At 35.5% G+C, this 22,792-nt stretch overlaps 4 protein-coding genes across 4 annotated transcripts; 3 read left to right on the forward strand and 1 right to left on the reverse strand.

Annotated features, from left to right (window-relative positions):
* Positions 1–350: 350 nt before the first annotated feature.
* On the reverse strand, positions 351–1,660 carry LOC129805762 (nucleic acid dioxygenase ALKBH1). The gene is made up of 2 exons (XM_055853895.1): positions 1,534–1,660; positions 351–1,477 (listed from the first exon to the last, which is right to left on the reverse strand). Exons 1-2 carry the CDS (start codon positions 1,630–1,632, stop codon positions 605–607), a joined length of 972 nt encoding a protein of 323 aa, XP_055709870.1. The 5' UTR covers positions 1,633–1,660; the 3' UTR covers positions 351–604.
* Positions 1,661–1,721: 61 nt separating this feature from the next.
* LOC129805764 (SOSS complex subunit C homolog B) lies at positions 1,722–2,476 on the forward strand. Its single transcript, XM_055853897.1, has 3 exons — positions 1,722–1,905; positions 2,027–2,151; positions 2,218–2,476. Exons 1-3 carry the CDS (start codon positions 1,875–1,877, stop codon positions 2,383–2,385), a joined length of 324 nt encoding a protein of 107 aa, XP_055709872.1. The 5' UTR covers positions 1,722–1,874; the 3' UTR covers positions 2,386–2,476.
* LOC129805763 (rRNA N6-adenosine-methyltransferase Mettl5) lies at positions 2,451–7,000 on the forward strand. The gene is made up of 3 exons (XM_055853896.1): positions 2,451–2,582; positions 6,346–6,477; positions 6,535–7,000. The coding sequence occupies exons 1-3, from the start codon at positions 2,451–2,453 to the stop codon at positions 6,916–6,918; spliced, it is 648 nt and encodes a 215-aa protein (XP_055709871.1). The 3' UTR covers positions 6,919–7,000.
* A 4,973-nt stretch (positions 7,001–11,973) lies between these two features.
* LOC129805765 (putative aldehyde dehydrogenase family 7 member A1 homolog) lies at positions 11,974–18,900 on the forward strand. The gene is made up of 4 exons (XM_055853898.1): positions 11,974–12,799; positions 14,222–14,785; positions 18,130–18,396; positions 18,455–18,900. Exons 1-4 carry the CDS (start codon positions 12,317–12,319, stop codon positions 18,743–18,745), a joined length of 1,605 nt encoding a protein of 534 aa, XP_055709873.1. The 5' UTR covers positions 11,974–12,316; the 3' UTR covers positions 18,746–18,900.
* Positions 18,901–22,792: the final 3,892 nt, after the last annotated feature.

Consider the following 22,792-nt stretch of genomic DNA (forward strand, 5'->3'; position numbering starts at 1 on the left):
TATTGCTCTTAAGACGCTTTTGTGAGATCTTGAGTGATTCATGAACCGGTTCAAATCGGTTGAGAATTGGTAGGGGAAGTGGGGCACCTTTGAAATTAGGATTTTTCACCTATTTTTAAATAAAATTTAACCTTATCGTGATATAATTTAGCTTTTCAATCTGTTTGTGCAGGTACTAAATTATATCAGAATAAGGCTCAATTTTATTTAAAAAATATGTGAAAAATCCCAATTTCAAAGGTGCCCCACTTTCCCCTATTTAATGGTAAATGATGCGTAAGTACTTTAGCATCTAATTAATAAAAACAAAACGTCCTTTTTAAGCAAAATATGCTTCATAAAAAATATTATTTTTTTATAATAAGTTTTCTTTATTTTTAAAATATCATATTTTATCTGTAAAATTAAAAAAAAGTTTTTTTTATTAAAATTTCTGTACAATTGCATAAAATAAATTTAAATGCTCGAATTTAGGGTTTGATGTGAAGTGAGAAAGAGCTCGAGAAATTCCTTGCCATCGCCTCTGACTAAACTGTCTGACGGATTGATTTAGCGCGTGATGTCTCAGCTGCGGCTCTCAGCGGGAGAGTTTTCAAGCCTCACGTCACAGCGTCGTTGCATTTCCCGCCAGAACCTGCCGGATGTTGAGATTGATGCGACAGTCGCTGAGATATTGATCAAAAGGCTGCCAGAAATCCCCCTGAGTGCACTTCTCGCAGAGATCTTGGTCAATTAGGGGATTTTTGAGGACTTCCGGATGGGCCATTTCTGCATTCCACGATGCCTCGCACCCTTGAAGGATCTTCGGGACAGCATGATAGCACAATCTACTCTCCCTGGACATGACTACAACATCACCACTGTGGAGCCGCAGGGGAGTAGCTGGGTCATCCTTGGAGGGGCCTCCAATGAGGAAGATTGCTTCCTGACCAAAGCTAATGGAGAAAAGTGGAGCTTCCAGGTTGACTTCTGAATGATCAGTGTGCCCAGCTAAAGTGCTTCCCTGAGGGTAGAAATTCACAATGGCTGCCTGAGCACGGAAGTCTGAAAATCCCAAAATCATTCCCAGAAAACTCGTGAGACCCTGAAGATCTTCCGGAAATGGATTTTTCTCCTTTTCGCTGTAAATTTTCCGATCCCAATCATGATGGTATCCCAAGGTGGACCATCTGAGACAAGATTTCAGCTTCTTTTGAATGGCTTTCTCTTCAGCTTTGCAGAAAAATGCCCAGAAATCTCCGTGAACTTCTTCAGGAAGCTTCTGCGTTTGCAAATTCGTTCGATGTGGAGCCTTTGGGAAGTCCCTGAGACATCTACTGATCCAATATCTCTGCCCAAGGGAAGTGAAGGGATTCTGGATTATAAGGAGACCAGGATGATTTCTCAATTCATGAACTGACCATGTTTCCGGAGGTATAAGACCAAAATCCGAGGAGTTTTGAGGTTGTGTTTGGACGCTGCGAGTTTTTAAGCATTCCTGCAATATTTAACAAAATCAGAAAAAGGGATTAGGTGGAGAAAAGTTGTACTCACCCTGAACTTCCCATCTCGTGGGTCAACAACACCTGACAATTCCGGAAAAGGACATTTTCTCTTGTAAAATTTAAATGCTTCTGAAAAGGAAGTTGACATCTCCCAAAAGCAAAATAAACGCGAAGTTGGCAGCGAATTGCAATAAAACCCTTCAACAGCAAATACACTATGACAGGTTTCGACGCTGTCAGTGACGTCATGGACTTTTGCAGAAGAGAATGGAGTGTGTGAGAAAATTTCGTTAAAAATTGTGTTTTCTGCAGTTTTCCGCCACAAAGGGATTTTATTTTTTCCAACAAACCTTTCTAGAGACATTCTTGTGTATCAGCAAATAGATTTTCATGGCTTTTCCATCGCTAAATGCCCAACAAGGTGATATTTCCACTATGCTACCTCCCACTTCACCTCTGACATTTGCTTTTGAGGTTATGTCAATGTAAATATTTTGAATGTTTTTCTCACCGGAAAACCCTGCTTTTTGTGGCTTTTGCAGAATTGAACAACCGGAAAATTCTAGAGGATCTGCAGATTAAGAAGCAATTGCTCCAAAAAGGTGTATCACCAGTCGTGACATCCATTCCCAGCGTCCCAACGAACAATTCACTCGGTTTACCTCAGGTTTGTCTTCCCGGAAAGTCCATTTCCCGCCTGATTTCTCACTGTAATCTCAATATTTCCTTGCAGTACATGCAAATGAGTCAACCACCAAGTGATGTCATCCTAAATGCACCTGCCAGGGCAGCTTGGAATCAAGCACATACGCAATCTTTTGGTTTCTTCGTACCTCAGGACTCTGCCTTCGGGAATAGCATCATTCCCGTTTTGCCGCGCTTTGAGGCACCCCCTAAATAGTTCTAAGTCTCCCTTATCACTACCTGTCTTACTAATAAGAATCCCTTAAGTGTTTGTGTGTGAAAATGGCGCGAATAAAACTGAAAAAGTTGGAGGAGTTTTTGCAGGGAATTGACGGATTTGAGGATCCCAAAATCCTCTTGGAACAGTACCAAACACCTCCTCATATCGCCAGCTGCATGCTCTATGAAATTCAGGTGAGTGAACTTCATTAAAAGACATTAAATTAAAAATTTAGTAATTTTTACTTTGTGCCTTGACTAAATTTGGAATTTAAAAGGTTTCCACCAGGGGCGTAGCTAGGGGGATCCCATTAACAAATAAAAAAATATAATTTTTTCTTTATAGAAAAAAGAGCTCATAACGAACAAAATGGAAAGAATTAAAGATTAATTTAAGAATATTTTTGAAAAAATAGATATTTTTAAACATAATTTGTAATAATATACTCAAGTTATTACTCTCGTATAACCGTCTTTCTAAGATAAATCGTCAGTTAAATCAGCATTAGTCGTAACTTCATATTTCCAATTTTGTGATATAGCATAGGGAGAGGTGGGACTACTTTGAGCTGTGGGGCATAAATTATATACGATTTTGTTCGCATACTTCTAAAACTGGGCTTTAACATAATGTAATAGTAACTTAATAAATATTTTTCTAATTAATTTGTAGTTTATTAGTGCTATCTTTATAATTTTTATTCAAAACATAGTATTCAGGGCACATTTTTAAGAAAAAATGAAGCTGAACTGAAAATGCGTCTCATGAAAAGTTGCCAAAAAGTAGTCACAACAAATGCTGATTTAACTGACGAAAACGAAGTCACTAAATGCACTTTTTTGGGTTATAGGATAATTTCCATCCGAACATATTCCGAAGAAAAAGGGACAGATAATCCTAACCGGTTTATGTAAGTCAGATCCTTAACGTGAGCTAACTCGGAATGCATGCAAATTCGATTTAGAGCTGAAGTTAGTGGACGCCATTCAGTTATCTTGAATCAAATTCGTGAAATTATACAAATTTTGTATTTATTTAAACCAAAATATCAAAGATTTTGATGAAGTGACAGAAAAGTGATATATGAGTGAAATGTAGACCAGAATGTTAGGGTAAGTGTGCCAAATTCCGGCCAGCTTGCAATTTCGGCCACCTTTTTTTGTTCCTAGAATTTCCATGAACTTTTAGATTTTATGTACTCTAGAGATTATACAATGCAAAAGAATAACAAAAAATGTAGCTTCGACAAACGAGATGACGTGAAAAAGATATTGGAAGAATTCCCGAAGGGCAAGGAACTATGAGAATGAAGGTGGCCGAAATAGGGCACCAAAGCTATGTCTATATTTTTATTTATTTTAAAATGTATTAAGAATGATTGTAGAGTAAATCAAGACGGTAAACTCTTTACAAGGTTCCAAGCAACACTCTTTAAGAAGAAAGAATAAAAAAAATCAATTTGTATTTAAAATATTACATTTCATACTTGAGACTTCGACGCTTGCATTCAACTATGCCGAAATTTGGCACACTTACCCTATCTATAATTTTGCTGTAGAACTTGATCTCATCGATTAATCAGAAGCCGAGATAAGCGCGGTTGTTTGTTTCTGAACTCGTTTTTTCGACCAGAGCGCCCCAAGTGTTCATTTGATGAACTTCAACTATATCAAAGAATTGTTGTATTATGTGAGACTTTTTATTTAAAACCCTATTTTAAGTGTCTTGGTCAAGAAGAAGTAGTCAAATTGGCACCTGAGTGGTTTCAAAGCGTTATTATAAAAAAAATCAATTTTTTTCACATTTAAACAACAAAATCAGACAGATGACATTGTGTGATCGAAAAATGATGTAGGGACGAAATGTAGACACAAATGCCCTCTACAATTATGTCGAAGTAATCATCAAAATCAGGGCACTCAATGGGTCAAGTGGTAGAGCTCTATGATGCAAGTGTCCCGGGTTCGAATCCCATTTAGGTCATCAGGAATTTTTCTGGTGTTAAAGGTGTTCGGATTGCATCCAGTGAGTTTCACTGCACTTGATTCCACGGGGCATGGGACTGACAACCTCATCCCGCACAAGAAAAAATAATAATGCATGTCTAGAAATCCCCTGGTGGGAAGGCCTAGTTCCTCCATGGAATGTTGTGCCAGCCAGCATTATTATTATTATTATTGTTAATCATCAAAATCGGTTCAGCGACAGTCGAGATAATTGAGGTTATGTGATATTGAAATTGGATTTTCGACTGTGACACCCATGGTGTTGGTCCCACGAAGTTCGAATGTTCTAGAAAGTTGTAGCATTTGGTGAGATCTTTCGTTTAAGCCCTCATTCATCAAAATCGGTCAAATAGAACCGGAGATATGATTTTTTGAATTTCGTGAACTTTGACCCCTCATATCTCCGGTTCTATTATAACCACAGCGCACTGGAAATGGAAACACTGGTTTGGAAACGTCGACTGGTTTCGATGAATTTTGACGCTATCGCAGCGCCACCTGTGGTGACTTTTTGAATTTCCATCTGAAAGTGCTTATCGAGACGAAACCAAAAACCCAAAATTTAGATCAAAATGTTAATTAGAACCGGAGATAGAGGCTGGTCAATTTTCGAACTTTGACCCCTTATAGCTCTAGTCAGGGGTTATGAATCCACTTAAGTATTTTTTTGCTTGATAGGTATAATCAGCGGCTGCAACATACTAAAATTTCAGCCCGATGCACAAAGGAATTTTTGAGTTATTTAAATTAGAAAATTGAAAAATCTTTTTAAAAATAGCGCCCCTAGCGGTTGTTTTATGAAGTTGCGATGTTAGAAGAGGAAGTGGCATTTCACGAGAGCTTTCCAAAACGCCTTTACTTTTTAAGAAGAATTTTGGTTCGACAGAATGTAGCAGGAAATAGACGGAGACACTGAACCTTTCTTGATTTTCACAATTTTATTCTCTACGACGTTTCGAGGATGGATGTCCTCTTCATCAGGTATCGAATATGGCAGGGAAAATCACGTACAGGTGGGAGTTGTTACACTGCACTTGAACTTTGATCACAAATTGATCCGTGATGTTCACCATTCGACTGACCGACACAGAAACTCTGTGTCGGTTAATTAATGGAAGGAATTAATGGAAATGGGGGACACAAAGGGCTTTTGCGAGCCTAGTTGTCCAATATCGATTGGAAAGTCTCAAATCTACAAATATCAACTCAGATTAACCCTTCATGTATTGGTGTAAGTGATTATTTCTGAACATCAATTTAAATGTGAGAAATCACACGAAATGTGAATCATCAAAATTTCCCATTTTAGGCCATTTTTGCATTTGTGATTCTAGAACCTAGGAAAGAAGGGCTAGGTTGCCTATTTTTGCAGTGAAGATGAGGCTTATGATTATCTATCTAATGCCTAAAAAATGAGGAACTAGCATTTTTCAAACAAAGAGAAAATTCGGATTGTTCGAAGGCTCGCGCGTGCGAAGCATCCCTCACTTCCCCTATAGAGCGTAATAAGAACGGGGAAAAACAGTCGAGGCAGGAACCAACACAAAGAAAAGTCGATAATACAGAATCACTCGAGAACAGTAACATGCTAAATAATAATGTTCAGAAGAAAGATTTCCCCTTTTCATTTTTCATTGGAGTAGCACAATTAGACAGGAATGAGTGCCCTCAAATGCAACAGAGTATAAATCTTGTTTTGATAACCTCTAAATCAATATAAACCTGTAACCTAATACTACTTTCTGAGCTCCAAAAATACTAGGAATCATGAAGAGAAGATTAAATTTAAATCTTTATATTACTTTCTCTTCAGTGAAGATTGAAGAATTTTAAACAAATAGCAAGCCCTACCTACGAAATTGGGTTTAGCTATGAATTTTGCTTTCACATTGTTTTAAAAAAAATAAAAGAAAACTCTTCTGATAGGGATGATCTATTGCAAAATTTTTAGAGTCAATTTGGGGATCTTGAAGGGAAGGTAGTCGCAGATTTGGGCTGCGGTTCCGGAATGCTAAGCATAGGATCGTTCCTCCTCGGAGCAGCTCATACAGTTGGTTTCGAAATAGATCCGGATGCAGCAAGTGTAAGCCTAAGATTTCTTTGCAAAGATCAGTTCTAAAAGATCCCAAAACTTTCGTAGATTTTCGTAGAAAATGCCACTGAAATGGAGATTCCTATTGATTGCATCCTTTCTGACGTTACAAGGGATCTCCCAGAATCCCGCTTCGGCAAAGCCTTCGACACAGTCGTGATGAATCCTCCATTTGGGACCAAGAAGAACGTCGGAATGGATATGAAATTCCTCGAAGTGGGCATCTTTCTGGCCAGAACGGCCGTCTATTCGCTCCATAAGTCCTCAACGCGGGATTTTGTGAAGAAAAGCGCTATTCAATTGGGCGTTGAGCCCAAGATTGTTGCCCAGCTTCGGTACAACATCGATGCTGCGTACAAGTTTCACAAGAAGAAATCTGTGGACATTGATGTAGATTTCTGGCGATTTCAACTCCCCAAGACAGACCTTTAAAGCTGGATAGTGAATAAAAATTAAACTAATTGTATGGTGTGAAGATGATTGTTAAGTATAAATAAAATCAATGGGAAAATGACTTTTTTGTCTTTTAGTTAACTGAACTTTAAAAAAAAAACAACAACAAAAGTATCGTCACTTTCATCAAATTACAATTATGCGCAGAATTAAGGTTTGTATCTTGGACAGCCGAACGCCTATTCGATCGAAAAATATCCATAATGGTTTGTATCTTAGCACATTTTCCTGTATCCAAATTTTCAAAAATTTATTCGACTATTCACAAATTAATTTAGTTTTGCAAAAATTAATAAATTATAAGTTTAGAATTCAACTCTGATGAAAAGGCCATATTGTCGTGAGCAAATTTTCAGGAGACAACATGAAAGGTTCAATTTTGTGTAAAAGGAAGGCAAAGCGTCCCGGCTTTGCGCAATGTTCGAACTCACAAGATAGAGCTCTCCGTGAATTAGTTTTTCGCATGATTTTTTTATGCTTACTGGTCTACTAGAGATCAAATAGACTCATAAATCCAGGGGCTTATCGACATCTTATTTTTCCATACGTTTTTGCATATAGAGGCACTGAAGACTATTGGCAAGTTTTTTCCTAAAGAGAATTGACTTATCAGTTTGATATATTTCGAAATCGTGCATGAATAGCTGTCTAAAAATACATTTTTCATAATAATCGCCGAAATTATACAAGAACTACGATCAAATTTGTTTAAGTCGCGGTGCAATATCTGAAACATTATTACAAGGAAAAGTGAAAAATAGCTTCACTTTTTATTAGACTTGATGGGCCCCTGTATAAATCACAAAAGCATTTGAAAATCAAGAAAAAAATCGGTAACTTTACGTACATATACGTTACCGATGCAGCAGGGTTCGAAATTTCAACATCTTTCCAAAAAGCAAAAAATACAAATTTAACCAAAAAAAAATTTAAAAATAGACCATCACAGTAGTAAAACTTTCTTCCTTCAAATATTCAAGATGGCGATTTTTTATGTCATAGGCATGTTTGGACGAAATGTCCGCCTGGACCACCTCTAAAACATATCCAAAAATAAAAGAAATAAGGGACAGATAATCCTAACCGGCTTACGTAGGTGAGATTCTTAACGTGAGCTAACTCGGAGTGCATGCAAATTTGATTTAGAGCTGAAGTTGGGAGACGCCATTCAGTTATCTTGAATCAAATTCGTGAAATTATACAAATTTTGTATTTAAACCAAAATATCAAGGATTTGGATGAACTGACAGAAAAGTGATATATGGATGAAATGTAGACCAGAATGTTCTCTATAATTTTCCCATAGAACATGATCTCATAGATTACTGAGAAGTCAAGATAATCGAGGTTTTTTGTTTCTTAACTCGTCTTTTCATCCAGAGTGCCCTAAGTAGTTATTTGTTGAACTTCAACTATATCAAAGAATTGTTGTATTTTGTGGGATTTTCCATTTAAAACCATATTTTAAGTGTCTTTGTGGAGTAGAGGCAGTCAAATTGGCATCTGAGTGATTTCAAAGCGTTATTATTGGAAAAATCAATTTTTTCACACTTAAACGGCAAAATCGGAGTGATAGCGTAGTCTGAGTGGAAAATGATGTATGGACGAAATGTAGAGACAAATGTCCTCTACAATTATGTCGAAGTAATCATCAAAATCGGTTTAGCGACAGTCGAGATAATTGAGGTTATGTGATATTGAAATTGGTTTTTCGACTGTGGCGCCCCTGGTGTAGGTCCCACGAAGTTCAAATATTCTAGAAAGTTGTAGCATTTGGTTAGATCTTTCGTTTAAGCCCTCATTCATCAAAATCGGTCACATAGAACCGGAGATATGATTTTTTGAATTTCGTGAACTTTTACCCCTCATATCTCCGGTTCTGTTTTAACCACAGCGCACATTTGCACCATTTTGGAAACGTCCTAGACTGGACTACAACATACTAAAATTTCATTAACTTGCACAATGCCGTTTTTGAGAAAAATGACTTTGAATTTCGATGAATTTTGACGCTATCACAGCGCCACCTGTGGTGACTTTTTGAACTTCCATCTGAAAGTTCTCATCGAGACGAAACCAAAAAGGTAAAATTTATGTCGCTATGTTAATTAGAACCGGAGATAGAGGCCGGTCAATATTCGAACTTTGACCCCTTATAGCTCGGGTCAGGGGTTATGGAGCGACTTAAGGTTTTTTTTGTTTGATAGGTATAATCAACGGCTACAACATACTAAAATTTCAGCCCGATTGCATAAGGAATTTTTGAGCTATTTAACTTTTAAGATTTAAAAATTTTCTTTTTAATAATAGCGCCCCTAGCGGTGGTTTTATGAACTTGCGATGTTAGAAGGGGAAGTGGCATTTCACGAGAGCTTTCCAAAAAGCCCTCATTTTTTAAATTCTGACAATTAGAACCGGAGTTATGGCCATTTTAAGAATTTTTTTTGGACCCTTATAGCTCGGGTCAGGGGGATCGGGGGACCTTAAGTTTAGTACTGATGGAAAGCTCTAAGGCCCAGCTGTAACATACTTAAATTTGAGCCCGCTCGATGCCATAGGGGCGGAGCTATTGAGAAAACAAAAAAAGGGGGGTCTTCAAAATGCTGGAAGGAGGGGTGGGGGGTGGGGGGTCTATGCACCAAGTTGCAATTTTCATGCGATATATAACCTTTGCCGAAAACCGCAAGTCGATATCTTTTTTAGTTTAGGAGCTATTAAGCTCCAAAGAGCGGCCGGACGGCCGGCCGGCCGGGAACGTAAAATAGCCACATATATATTCGTGATCAGGAAGTGGCGAAACACATTTTGGCCAAGTTTGAGGTCGATCGGACGACATAAAATTTTGTTAGGATTATAGTAGGTGAGATTGTTAAGAATCTCACCTAACATGGAAGGGGATGGAGGGGATTGGGGGAAAAGAAAACATATGGAGATATTGTTTTTTTATTGGGGGTCAGCAAAGACCGGAAGTCGATATCTTTTACCGTTTAAGCACCAGGACGGTGACAAGTTGAAAAAATAGACGATTATATAATTGCTCTCTCTTTGAGTTCGAACTTCGAACAGTATAAGGGTGGCAAAGTGTCCGAGGCTTTGGGAGCTGCTCGAACTTCCACGAAGGAGGTCTGCTTTATATTCCTTTACGCAAGGTTTTTGGAGGCACATAACGGCACTATCACACTAGGATTTTCACAATTTAATTTTAAATTCAATTGAGCTAATTGAGCATTAAGATTTCTAGAATTTACTTGAAAATTCTCACAGCCAGGACACATTTTGCAAGAAATTTGCTCAATTTTAAATAGTGCCGCGAGATTTTTGATTGTAAATGACTACTGAAAATGTGTGATAGTACTTAAAATGCCTTATAGTCACTTATCTGTTATACAAAAGAATCCCCAAAGCCAGAAGAAAGGGTTGTAGGCAAGGGGGCTCATGAAGAGACTCTCATTCAGTCTTGTTGAAAATCTGTATCATCCTAATTGCGATTTCTTGACACAACAATTTCCTTCGAAATACTTTGGAGGAACTCAGTAAATTACTCACGATACTGAAGATTCACTCGCGTATAAGTTCATCAGCTTCATCACTGTACTTATTTTATTTTTTTGGCCACAAATAGTAATTAATTACGAGTGAATAAATTTAATAAGAACATTTTTCTTCAAAAGACTACTTATGTAACTGCAATAAAATTGAAATTAATGAACAATTAACATTTTAATTTGCTAAATTCAAATTTAATTGAGCAATCACATTTATGCTATTTTAGCATGTTTATTCAGGTTTTGGTGGGCCAAGTATTAGTTTATATCAATTAATAAGCGAAAATCTATCAATCCAAATGATTTTTAATGCAAAATTACGCTTAGGAACAATTCATCTGAAAATTAAATTGAAATAAAGGGAAATCTAGATATAATGTCATTTTGGGAGGGTCATCGAAGATCATAAGTCGATATATCTTACCGTTTGAATTTTAGGCGGGTCAGAAGACTGAAAAAGTGCAACAAACTATATTTTTAAAATAGAGCTCATACAGTTACTTTACCGATTCATAATCTATAGCGACTGATGCAGTCGGGTTCAGAATTTCAGGATATCTTTCCAAAAAATCCAAATTTAACTATATACGTTTAAAATTAGGTCCTCCAGGGTGGTTGAACTTTAACCTTTAATAATCCAAGATGACGAGTTTTCTGTCAATAGGGTAAAATGGGGTAATTTGGAACCATTTACAATTTGGGACATTTGAGATTTTCTCACTGTTTTAGAGATTCAAAGGCAAGAAAATCTATTTCTGTTCTTCTGTTTTCTCTTTGCTCATCTAAAACAGTGAGAATGTTCCAAATTACCTCATTTTAACCTAGATGTCGACGTCGGCATGTTCAGCTGAACTATCTCCAAAACATATCTAAAAATGAACGAAATAGCCTTAGCCAAGTTTGAGACAAATCAAAATAAGACATATTTCGGGAGAGGATGAAGGGGGGTCGTAATTTAAATATGTTATTTCGATATAGCATATTGACTTGTGGGGGGGGGGGTCATCGAAGACCGCAAGTCAATATCTCTCACCATTTGTCAGCTAGGATGGTGAGAATTAAAGAAAAATGGATTGTGGAAATTGCTTTCTCATGGAGCTCGAGCAGTTAAAACATCAAAAAAAAATAATAATTTTCCTGTGAAGATAATCTTTTAGCCAAGTTCATTACAAAATTCAATCCAGCCAACTCAAGCCAAGATACACAGTAAATAAAATAGCGAAGAAAACGTACAAGAACTGCTTCAACATTTGTTGGATGGTTCTGTTTCTAAAAGAATTAATACTCCCTGGAAACTGGTTTTTATAACGTTTTGAAAAATGCAACAAAATATGAAAGTCACATCTTATCAAATTGATTAAACTTCTTTAAAAATATTTTTTTCTAAATTTCTTTATATTTCTTATTTTATTTCCTCCATGCTGTAATTATATAATAATAAAATTATTTTTACCATGCCTCTTACCTTCGAGTTGTTTTGATGATTTTTTTCTCTGATTTTCTTATCATAATCCTCAAGAGATCACTCAATTGATCAATCCCTCTTTCGCTCTTCTGTCTATTTTATATGGGCAATTGTGAGACAAATAGCCGGCCGAATGAATCCGAACACTCGTTATCAGCACTGATAAAAGCCAATTGAGCACTAACTTGGCCACGAAATTGTGCTTTTACAGCCAGTTTGTGCAGTGAATTTGGTGAGTTTGCGCGAGTAAAATCTTTTGGGCATTTGATAAGACAATCCAGCATCTTATCATTTTGATAAAAATATAATAACTCTCGCACCTTGGAGACTTAGAACACTTGAGACAGTTAAATTTTCCACCAGTCAAATGCCCCTCCTCGTGACACGCAGTCTCCTTGCCACATCCAAGAGGATCCATTTAATTCGTGCCATGTCTTCCGGATACCTTGTCGAGGACCCAAAGTTCTCCTTCCTGCGAGACCTCGGTATTGAAAGGGTCAATGCTGGGGTGTACAATGGATCATGGAAGGGTTCTGGACCCGTGATCAAATCCGTGGATCCAGCAACTGGGCAAGTCATTGCAGAAGTGAAGACGGGTACTGTAGATGAAATGAAGGAGTGTATTAAGACAGCTGATGAAGTGTACAAAGAGTGGAGCAAATTGCCGGCTCCTTTTCGAGGGGAAATTGTCCGGCAGATTGGGGATGAGCTAAGGAAGTATAGGGAGCCTTTGGGCAAGCTTGTATCTCTGGAAATGGGAAAGATCCAAGCTGAAGGTATTGGAGAAGTTCAAGAGATCATTGATATTTGTGATTATGCCGTTGGACTTTCCAGAATGTTTGCTGGACAGGTGAGAATTTCTCTCAAAGGTTTTACTGGTTTAACTGATTCATTGTCTTAATCCTTTAGGAACTAAAGGGTCGTGATGACCAATAAGATTTCTTTTTCTAATCGAATATATGATAAAAGAATTAATTATGAAAAGAAACGGGGGATAAATTAGGAAGTGTTTATTCTAAATCAAGTTTATCTATGACAAAATGCCGCTTGAATCTTTATTTAATCAAAGAAAAAATAAATTTCTATTTCTCTTTATTGCCAATCAAATCGACGTTTTTTTCTCAGAATTCTAAGCAAAGAAAACCTTTATTTGATGGATATTTTATCCACGGTATACCCTGCTTAGACATTATTTGATCAGCTCTGGAAGATTTCAAAGTTTACCATAAGTATAAGAGTTCATTTAAGTTTAAACAAGAATATTTCGAAAAGGACCCCACTGTCTCTTTATTTAATCATTTAAAATCTACCCTAGTGGTTTGTTCCTGAGATAAAATCTCACATTTTGATGGTATAGTGTTCCCAAGTGTGTCTCGGATAAAATTAAATTCGAAATGTTTTGAATTTCTGGAAAGTTACTTTTAATAGCAGACAATTAAATTTAAATTGAAATACTTAAAATTAATATATAGCTTTAAGATATTAAAGTAAAATTAACCGGATATAATAGATGATTTCAATCAAATATAAAATGCTTTAAATAATTTTAATTGTTACATTAGGAATATTCAAAGTTATCTATTTTGTTTAAAACGCTACACTTTCCAACCACTTCACGGTATAATTCATCTGATTATGACTAATATATTTTAAAATTATTCATTAAAAAAGATTTAATAGCCTTGCCAGGTTCTTATTCATGTCCTTAGATCTCGTTCAAACGGAAGTATTTCAAAGTGCACTTCTGTACCAATAGGCCTCGGAAAATCTCCCCTAATGGTTCGTTCCTGAGATAAAATCCCATTTCAATCTGTTATAATCCCCCCAAATGTGTCCCAAATAAAACAGAAAGTCCACTAGATTTTTTACTTTGTTTTTGAAAGGGTGATTTCGAAACGAAATATCGTTGTTCAAATAAAGCTTTTAGGGTTAACAAGATGAGTAATGATCTTATCTATTCAATCGGATTACTTCAATCTGAACAATATCGAGCAAAAAATTTATCTGATTAGACCACTTAGCAACGATATGGAGTGATGATTTGCTAAAAACAATTAAGATAACTTACTTCAACAATCGCTTTAGAAGCAAATAAAAACCACTGAATTTACAAATTAACAATGTATATTATTAAAATATTTTCAATTGGTTTCTTTTCCTTTTAATCAAGTGGAATATTCATCTTATCATTCCCAGTATTTGACCAATGTGATAATATTATATACCCCTTAAAACTATTACATGACACTAAAATCTATTCTTTCGCACTCAGATTATTCCTTCCGAAAGACCAAAGCACGTGATCCTGGAAAAATGGCGTCCACTAGGCTGCATTGGGGTCATTTCAGCCTTCAACTTCCCCTGTGCTGTCCACGGATGGAATGCTGCCATCGCTCTAACCGTTGGGAACTCTGTTCTATGGAAAGGAGCGCCCTCAACATCCCTCGTTGCGATCGCTACTACAAGAATCTTTGCGGAAGTTTTCAAGCGCAACAATCTCCCGCCAGTCGCTACCGTCTGCCAAGGAGGTGCAGATGTCGGAGATGTCCTCGTGAAGGACCCACGAGTGAAGTTGGTGTCCTTCACAGGAAGCTCAGCTGTTGGACAGCAAGTCGGTGTTGAGGTGCAGAGGCGTTTCGGGAAGCTTATCCTTGAACTTGGCGGGAATAATGCCCTCGTTGTCAATGATGATGCCGATTTTAACATGGCGCTTGATGCGGCATTCTTTGGATGTATCGGAACAGCTGGACAAAGATGCACGGCAACAAGACGTCTGATCATCCATGAGAAAATCCACGATGCGTTCCTGGCCAAATTGAAAACTCGATACGAAGGGGTAAGTTTCAGCTCGAAGGACCAAATTGTATTTCAATGAAAAAAAATTATTTTCGATGTTTTAATTAAAGTCTCTTGAGTGAAATTTACAATAGGATTTAGGAATTACAGTAATTTCCCGGAGAAATACCGGTGAATCGAAGGATGATTTCTTCAAAATACCAAATTTTGACGTACATTTCTCGTAGGTTATTAAGTGTCAAAATCTAATAGAGCTGTTTTGGCAACCAATATTTGAAAGGTTGCAACGTTGCAACTTTTAACTTTATATTAACTTTTTGTGTACAAAAATAAACTGTGCACATGTTTGTTCAACAAATTAATTTATAATAGTACCAAAAAAATATTTACTTATCTCTCATGACTCTTATCAAGCTAGAAGTATACCTACTTAACACTTTATAGCCTATTGTAGAAATTGCTTACGAATTCTTTGGCAAGAGAACAGAAAATTGATGTAAATTTTCTTTACATTTCTCTTTGCAAATATATATTGATTTGAGATGTACAAACGAGATGGAATGTAGATAAATTGTTATTATACTAAATCGATTTTAAACAGATTGAAAAAGATCTTGATGATCTTCATGACTTAGATCAATCTTAGATTATCCCTATTTCACCAAATTAGTTCAGAGTAATAAAATATATTTTAAAGGTACAATTCATAAAGAAAAGCGTTGTGTTCACGATTTTGAGTATTTCGTAAAATTTTTATTTTTTTCTGTGCCATTATTTTATTTTATTTTACCAGTTCACGGCAGATTTGTTGCCTAAAATTGCCTAAGGGTCTTGACAGACTTGAGGATTAGCCAAGAGACGGCTTAACGTAATTATATTAGAAATAATATTTAAAGTGCATTAACATCATTTCCCACTAAGCCGTCTCTCGGGTTAAGTCGTAAGTGTGTCTAGGGCATAAGAGTTTGCGCAAAATAGGGCTAATAATGTGATATAATCGAATTCATTAAAAAAATAAACTAAAAATCGATTCATTACTGATTCATAACCGCTTAAAACCGGTTTATGATTGACAGAAATTCCAAGACCTGTCAAATTAATCTACACGTACCCAAATTGGTTGAGAACTATGTACTCTGGTGCTGTTTAACCCTTTAAGGATGAGAGGGTCAAAAATTTGGAGTCAGAAAAAATCACTTTTTCTGAATTTTTAGAGACAAGCGTACCTTTAGAAGGCTGTAGGAAAAATTTCATTTTTGTGCCACCACTGACCCAATCCTCCTTAAAGGGTTAACGTATCAATCCATTCGCTTTAGAAATAACTTTAAAGGAATTCGTCGCCTAGTTCCAATGTGGAATGTTGTGCCGGCATTAGTACAAGAAATCGGTGCAAAGAAGTAGTACTAATGGCATATTATGCATTTTATAGGCCATTTTCGTTAATGGACGTAGATTAATCATAAAGTGAAGATGCCCAAGATGCCACAAAAGGTATCTAAAATTGAGAAAAAATATAAACGGTTTTCAAGATATTCCAGAACTATTTTGTGGAAGTAATAAAAATCATGACAATGATAGGAGATGTGACTAAAAGAAGCCCTAAAGTTGTTCTATCTCTTCTAACCATTTGCTTTTTAAGTCCTCGAGGCCTGGTAACGCAGAACAATCATAATGCCTAACAAGAGTCGTTTAGGGAGGTTTATTTACATAAATTAAATAATTATAGATGCACTACTTTCCGTATCCACATTTATTACAGCTAAAAAGAATTTAACGTATTTCGAATTCGTGTATACCACAAATCTTAGTATGGTTTGATAAGCCTTATTACGCATTCTCTGGTATTCCTATTATGATTTGTTGTTTTATGCTCGAATAGAAAACCTAATTAGTAAACGTTAGTTTCTTAATCTTTAAAAAGGTTTAAAACTTTAGAAGAGATGGCAAAGCGTCCCAGCTCTGAGGAATGCTCGAACTCGCGAGATAGTGCTATCCATGAATTGTCTTTTCGCATATTTTTTGGGTGTACAGGTACACCGGTTTATTACCGATTAAATTCTTTCACAAATCGGAAAACAATTCGGAACTAGTAAATTGGCCAAGAAATGTAAAGTGTAAATGTATTTGAGAAAAATAAATCAATTACGATTACTTGAAAATTTAGGAATGATATAGCCGAATAATAAATTTCAAGACCTTTCCAAAAAATCCAAATTTAACCAAATCGGTTGAAAAATGAGCCATCCAAAGTGGGCGACCCTTCAAAGTGATCATGTGTGAACTCAACGTTCGCCTAAGCTACTTCTAAAAACATATCCGAAAATAAAAGAAATCTATAGAGCCGTGTTCAAAATAAACCAAAAAAGACTTGTTTTAGATTGTTTTGAGGGGGATGAGGGGAAAAGGGAAAAGTAGAAAGTAAAAAGACCGTCCAAGATAATGTTTACTTATCGGAGGGGGACATCATCGAACACCGCAAGTCGATATCTCTTATCGTTTGACATTTAGCTCGGAAACAAACTTAAGGTCAAGTAAAAAATAATTTCCGAAAAAGAAATTATTAATAATCGGTATTTAATCGATTCATTACCGATAAGACTGATACAGCCGGGTTTGAAATTTCAATATCTGCAAAATGATTGACCTTTGTCTTTCTATCGTGCAATTTGCGATAGGTTATGCATATTCGTAATGTTCGCCTAGGCTACCTCTGAAACAGATCCGAAAATAAAAGAAATTGTAGGAGCCGTTTTCGTGTGAGTTTTCGGTGAGGAGAAAAAAACGCGTAGTGATAATGTTTTTTATTTGGGGGCCGCCGAAGATCGGAAAGTGCTATCTTTTACCGTTTAAGTTCCAGGACGATTAAAAGTTGGGAAATAATGGATCTTTGTGTTCGAGCAGTAAAAATTGACAAGAAAATTGACTTATGTTTCTCTTTATTAAAATATTTTAAATATTTAAATCAATATTTTTTACATAGCAAGTAGTGCAAATACAAATCAGTTTTGAATTTTCTTTGCGAAAATGTTAAAGAAAGAACGTTAAAATAATCCTGAATGGGTATTATGGCTATTATCTTGACTTTTATATAAAAAAATTATAAGAATAAGCTTATTAACTTCCGTAAGATATAGTCGATCCGAAGCTAAAACTATTAATTTGCAAATTAAACTGATAAAATCTGAAAAATAAAAAAGCCGATTATGAGCTTTTTGGACTTGTAAATAAGTAAAATCGATAAAATCCGTAAACTGCCTGAGTTAGATAATTTTGATCAAAAAAGAAATAAATAAATAATTGACTAATTTCTGTAAACAATATTAATTTATTTCTTAGCTATTTTGTATTTTTACTGACTGAAAATGGTGTAAATTTTTCTTTCAGTTGCTCAAGAGAGTTGGTCATCCGCTGGACGAGAAGACACTTTTGGGACCAGTGCATAATCAACAGGCCGTAGATAACTACTTGAAAGCCATTGAGGCTGTCAAGAAAGCAGGTGGAACAATTTTGGTTGGGGGGAAACAAATAGATAGGCCAGGATTCTTTGTTGAACCAACGATCGTTACAAATATCGCTCCTGATCATCCCCTTGTTAAGACAGAAACCTTTGCCCCAATTGTTTATGTTCTCAAAGCCAAGAACTTGGATCAAGTAAGTTATCTTTAATATCTCCAAAGCTGCGAAGTAATCACAAAAGATTCTTTCTTAGGCCATAGAATGGAACAATGCAGTGGATCAGGGACTTTCATCGGCCCTATTCACGCGCGATATTGGCTCAATTTTCCAATGGATCGGAAACCATGGATCAGATTGTGGTCTCGTGAACATCAACACTTCACCTTCTGGGGCTGAGATTGGTGGAGCTTTTGGCGGAGAGAAGCATACTGGAGGCGGCCGAGAGTCTGGATCTGATGCCTGGAAGCAGTACTGCAGAAGGGCAACCATCACTCTCAATCATTCCTCCGAGATGCCTCTGGCCCAGGGTCTTGTGTTTGAGTGAATGTTTGTGCCCAGAGATTGCGATTAACTTCTTGTCATGATGACACTCAGATTTTATCACAAATCACCTGCCTTCTTTTTCTCGTTGAAGTGAAAAGAGGGAGAAAATGTACTTGATACATGTACAAATAAAACTTGTTGATAGTGTGCACATAATTCTGTAAATTTCTAACTCTTCAATCACAGCTATTACAGTGATTGGCGTTTACCTAGACAAATAAGTAATTTTCCTTGATCTCGCCAATTCAAGCATTAACCCATTGACGCTGAATAAGAATGAAAAAATTAAGATTCTGTTCTCATATGATTACAAGAATTCACATTCTCAGGTCAGAGCTAAACTCTTCCAATTTATTTATTGCATCTTGTTTGAGAACCAATGGGTCATCTGTCGGTGTGAAAGCGAAAGGATTTACTGTTTATTTGATTTTGGACTTTGGAATTATCAGTGAGAACTTGTTTTTTTGCTGATTGATAACGCACTCTAAATATAAATATATATAAATCGAATATAAATCATTGTTACCATCATCTACAGTAACAGTAAGTTTTTATATTTTTAGGTACCAAATCAGTGCATCCTTCCTTATTTTTGCTTGTACTTAACTACTCAAAGAGAGAGCAGAATAGTATTTCTTTTAACTTGTTACCGGGGCTAGAAATGAAATCGTAAAAAATATTAGCCTTTGATCTTCGTTGACTCCTATGAAAAAATTTATTTAGACATATTTTTCCTCGTACCCCACATCCTTCTTTCCCACTAAAATCATGTTTTTTAGGATCTTTCAAAAGCCTCTTCAACGATTTCTTACATTTTTGAATATGTTCTGGAGGTAGTCTAAGCGAACATTTCGTCCATTCAAACCTATGATCGGAAAATTCGCCATTTTGAATTTTTTAGTTAGAAGTTCAAGGATGCTGAAGGGTCTCTATTTCTCAACAGATTTGTTTGAATTTGGATATTTTGAAAAAGTCTTAAAATTTCTAATCAGCGGAATCGGTTTCAATATGTAAGGGCTCAGTAAAGTACAGGGAGTTCCGATTAAAGTGAAGGCGAATTAAAAGAGTTTGATATTAATTGCCAACTATTGGGAGTAATTTATAAAAAATATTTTTAAGATACCCTAAAGGTATGCAAATATTTTTAATCATCATCATTATCATCATCATAATTTTCAAACGCTTATTAGTATTCGGGTCGCGGGCCCATGACATTCACCTTAGCAGCCCGTGTCTGTTGATCCTCTGCCACTTAATTCAGAACTTCATTCACTTCAGGGCGATTAAGGTGATTTCGATCACCCAAATCTCTTGACGCTCTTGACCATAAATGAGTATAGGAATAAACACAGTTTTGAAAACCGATAATTTAGTCGAACGACCAAGCTCGGCCTTCCTCATACCGCATCACGCTTCTGTTAAGTTCCCTCATTACTGAAAAAGCCTGGCCGGTTCGCAACGAAAGTTCTCCGTTTATATAAGATAAATAAATATAAAAATGTTTTCTAATGTTTTATTATTCATAAATCTAAATTTTTGTATGCACAGCTTCATAACAAGAAGTGTTTCTAAGTCATAATGATTTTTTTAAAGACTATTGGGTTTAAGTATAGCCTTCAGTCTTCTGCATGTTTTACAATATTTTGGTAAACACGGTTAAAAAAATAAAGTTTGGTAAATAAATAATTAAAAAGGAAAACATAATCGTTTCAATGATAAAAAGATTGAAATGCTGTTCAGAATTTATCACATAATTATCACATAATCAATAATAATTAATAATAAGCTAACTAATATTTTATAGAAATGTATAAGTCTTTTAGGAAAACTAAAGAAAAATTCACATTATTCGAAGGCATGAACGTTCGAAGGGAGAGTACTTTCCCCTATTAAGAAAAATCTTGCCAAATCTTGAAGGTTTAATAAGGTATTGCAAATCCTAGCTCATACAAAATAGGTACTATAATATCCACATGTCAATTAGATTACTTTTATTATTGTATTAAAAAAAGATAATAAAATGTCTAAAAATTGTAAACATTTTATTTTCGCAGATTAAAAACTTTCAATTAAATGTTGGTACTTTTGATATTCAGGGAGTTTCGGGTTGAGTGAAAACGGATTGAAATAGTATTAATTGGAATTACAGTAGAGTCTTCTAAATTCGAACGCTTGGGGGGTATTTTTGACATTTCTCACCTCCCAAATTCGAACGATTTTTTCAAAACTAACGAAATTTGTGTGGGATTAAATTGTACTTTGAATCAAATTCCCGTACTTTCTCGCAAGTCTTAGTGGTAACATACTTCCTTTTCATTTTACACGACCATAATGTATGTAAACATTCAGGAAGAAGCATATAAATATAATTTTCATTCACCTAGAATACGAACTTTCTAACATAACCTCACAATTGACATTTTGAATCCAAACGGCGTTCGAATTTGAGAGATTCAGATTTGAGAGACTCTACTGTACATAAATTTGCTCCTTGACTCTTCTAGAATGTCACTGTTTAGTGAAAATTCTTTAGATATAATTTGAAAACTTCTTAAATACAAGAAAAATACGCAAGTGTAAAATGCTTGTATTGGAAACATAATTAATCCAAATGGAGACTAGGGAAAGTTTCTAATTGGAGACAAACAGTGTAAGTGAAACCGCGACAAAAGGCTTTCTAAACCTTGTTGAGTTGCTCCTGAGTGCAGGATTTGTTCTTATTCCTGGTCTTTTCTCCTTTCCCATCTAAAACAATAAGAAAATCTCTCCAAAAAAGTCATATTTCCGGGGTTTCCTATTGAAGCATTTTCAGACACCTCAGAAAAACCCTTTTTGTTCACGAAATAGATAATTATTTCATTTGAAAACTTCACATTACCGTTAACAATAAAGATTTGCACTTAATTTAACTAAAATTGGCTAGATCGATCGATGAAAAATTCGATGGTGAAATGGTACATTTTAATTTTTCTGAGATACTAACAAATTAAAATTTGTGAATATAAAGGATTTTTGCTTTATTTGGAGCAAAATTAACTAAATAATGTGGTATAGAAAATATATAAATAAAATAATTTATTAATTCTGGGAAGTCCTCTTTGTACTCTTTAGATTATGGTGTCCCTCAAGGAAGTGTCTTATCTCCTCTACTTTATAATATTTTTACTTCAGATTTAAAAATAAATCCTCCTGTAAAAATGGCATTATATGCTGATGACACAGCTTTTTACTACTCTAATACAAATCCAGATGTAATCATCAACAAATTATCAAATGCTTATGCTTAGTACATTGATTATTGTTCTGATTGGCTAATTAAAATTAACATGGATAAATCTCAAGCAATTTTCTTTATGACCAGAAGAGCTAAAAAACGTCTTCCAAATTCGCCCATTCGGATTAAATCCATGGAAATAAAATAGACTAAAGAAATTAAATATATTGGTATGATTTTGGATCCTAAGCTAACGTTCAAAGATCATATTAACTATACTATAAATAAGTCATTAAAGGCACTCAAAATACTTTACCCTTTAATCAATAGAAAATCGAAACTCTCCACTCCCAATAAAAAGTTATTATATATTGCTATTGTACGCAGTATTCTTCTGTACGGTTGTCCCATCTGGGAAGTCTGTGCTAGAACGCACAAAAAGAAGCTTCAAATTATTCAAAATAAATTCTTAAAAATTATCTACAAGAAATCATGGGACTTCTCTACAATCAAACTTCATGAGATTGCCAAAACTCCTCTTTTGCAAAACCAAATTTCTAAGATTAAAGATAACTTTCTTCTGCAATGCAAAACCTCCCACCACTCGATTGTAAGTCAATTAGCACTTTAAACAGTATCATTTGTACAAAATACATATCTGTCTCGCATTAAATCTGTAAGCACCACATTACCTTGTGCCTTATTTATTTTTCTTAATCTTTTATCTCTTAATACAATTCAAATATTCTTAACAATGTATTAAAGTTGAAGCACATCAATGATTTGGAACACTTACAATGTAATTATTTTGTAAATGTACAAAAAGTAGCTCAA

The sequence above is a fragment of the Phlebotomus papatasi genome, chromosome 3 (genome assembly GCF_024763615.1).
Source record: "Phlebotomus papatasi isolate M1 chromosome 3, Ppap_2.1, whole genome shotgun sequence".
Taxonomy (NCBI): Eukaryota; Metazoa; Arthropoda; class Insecta; order Diptera; family Psychodidae; genus Phlebotomus; species Phlebotomus papatasi.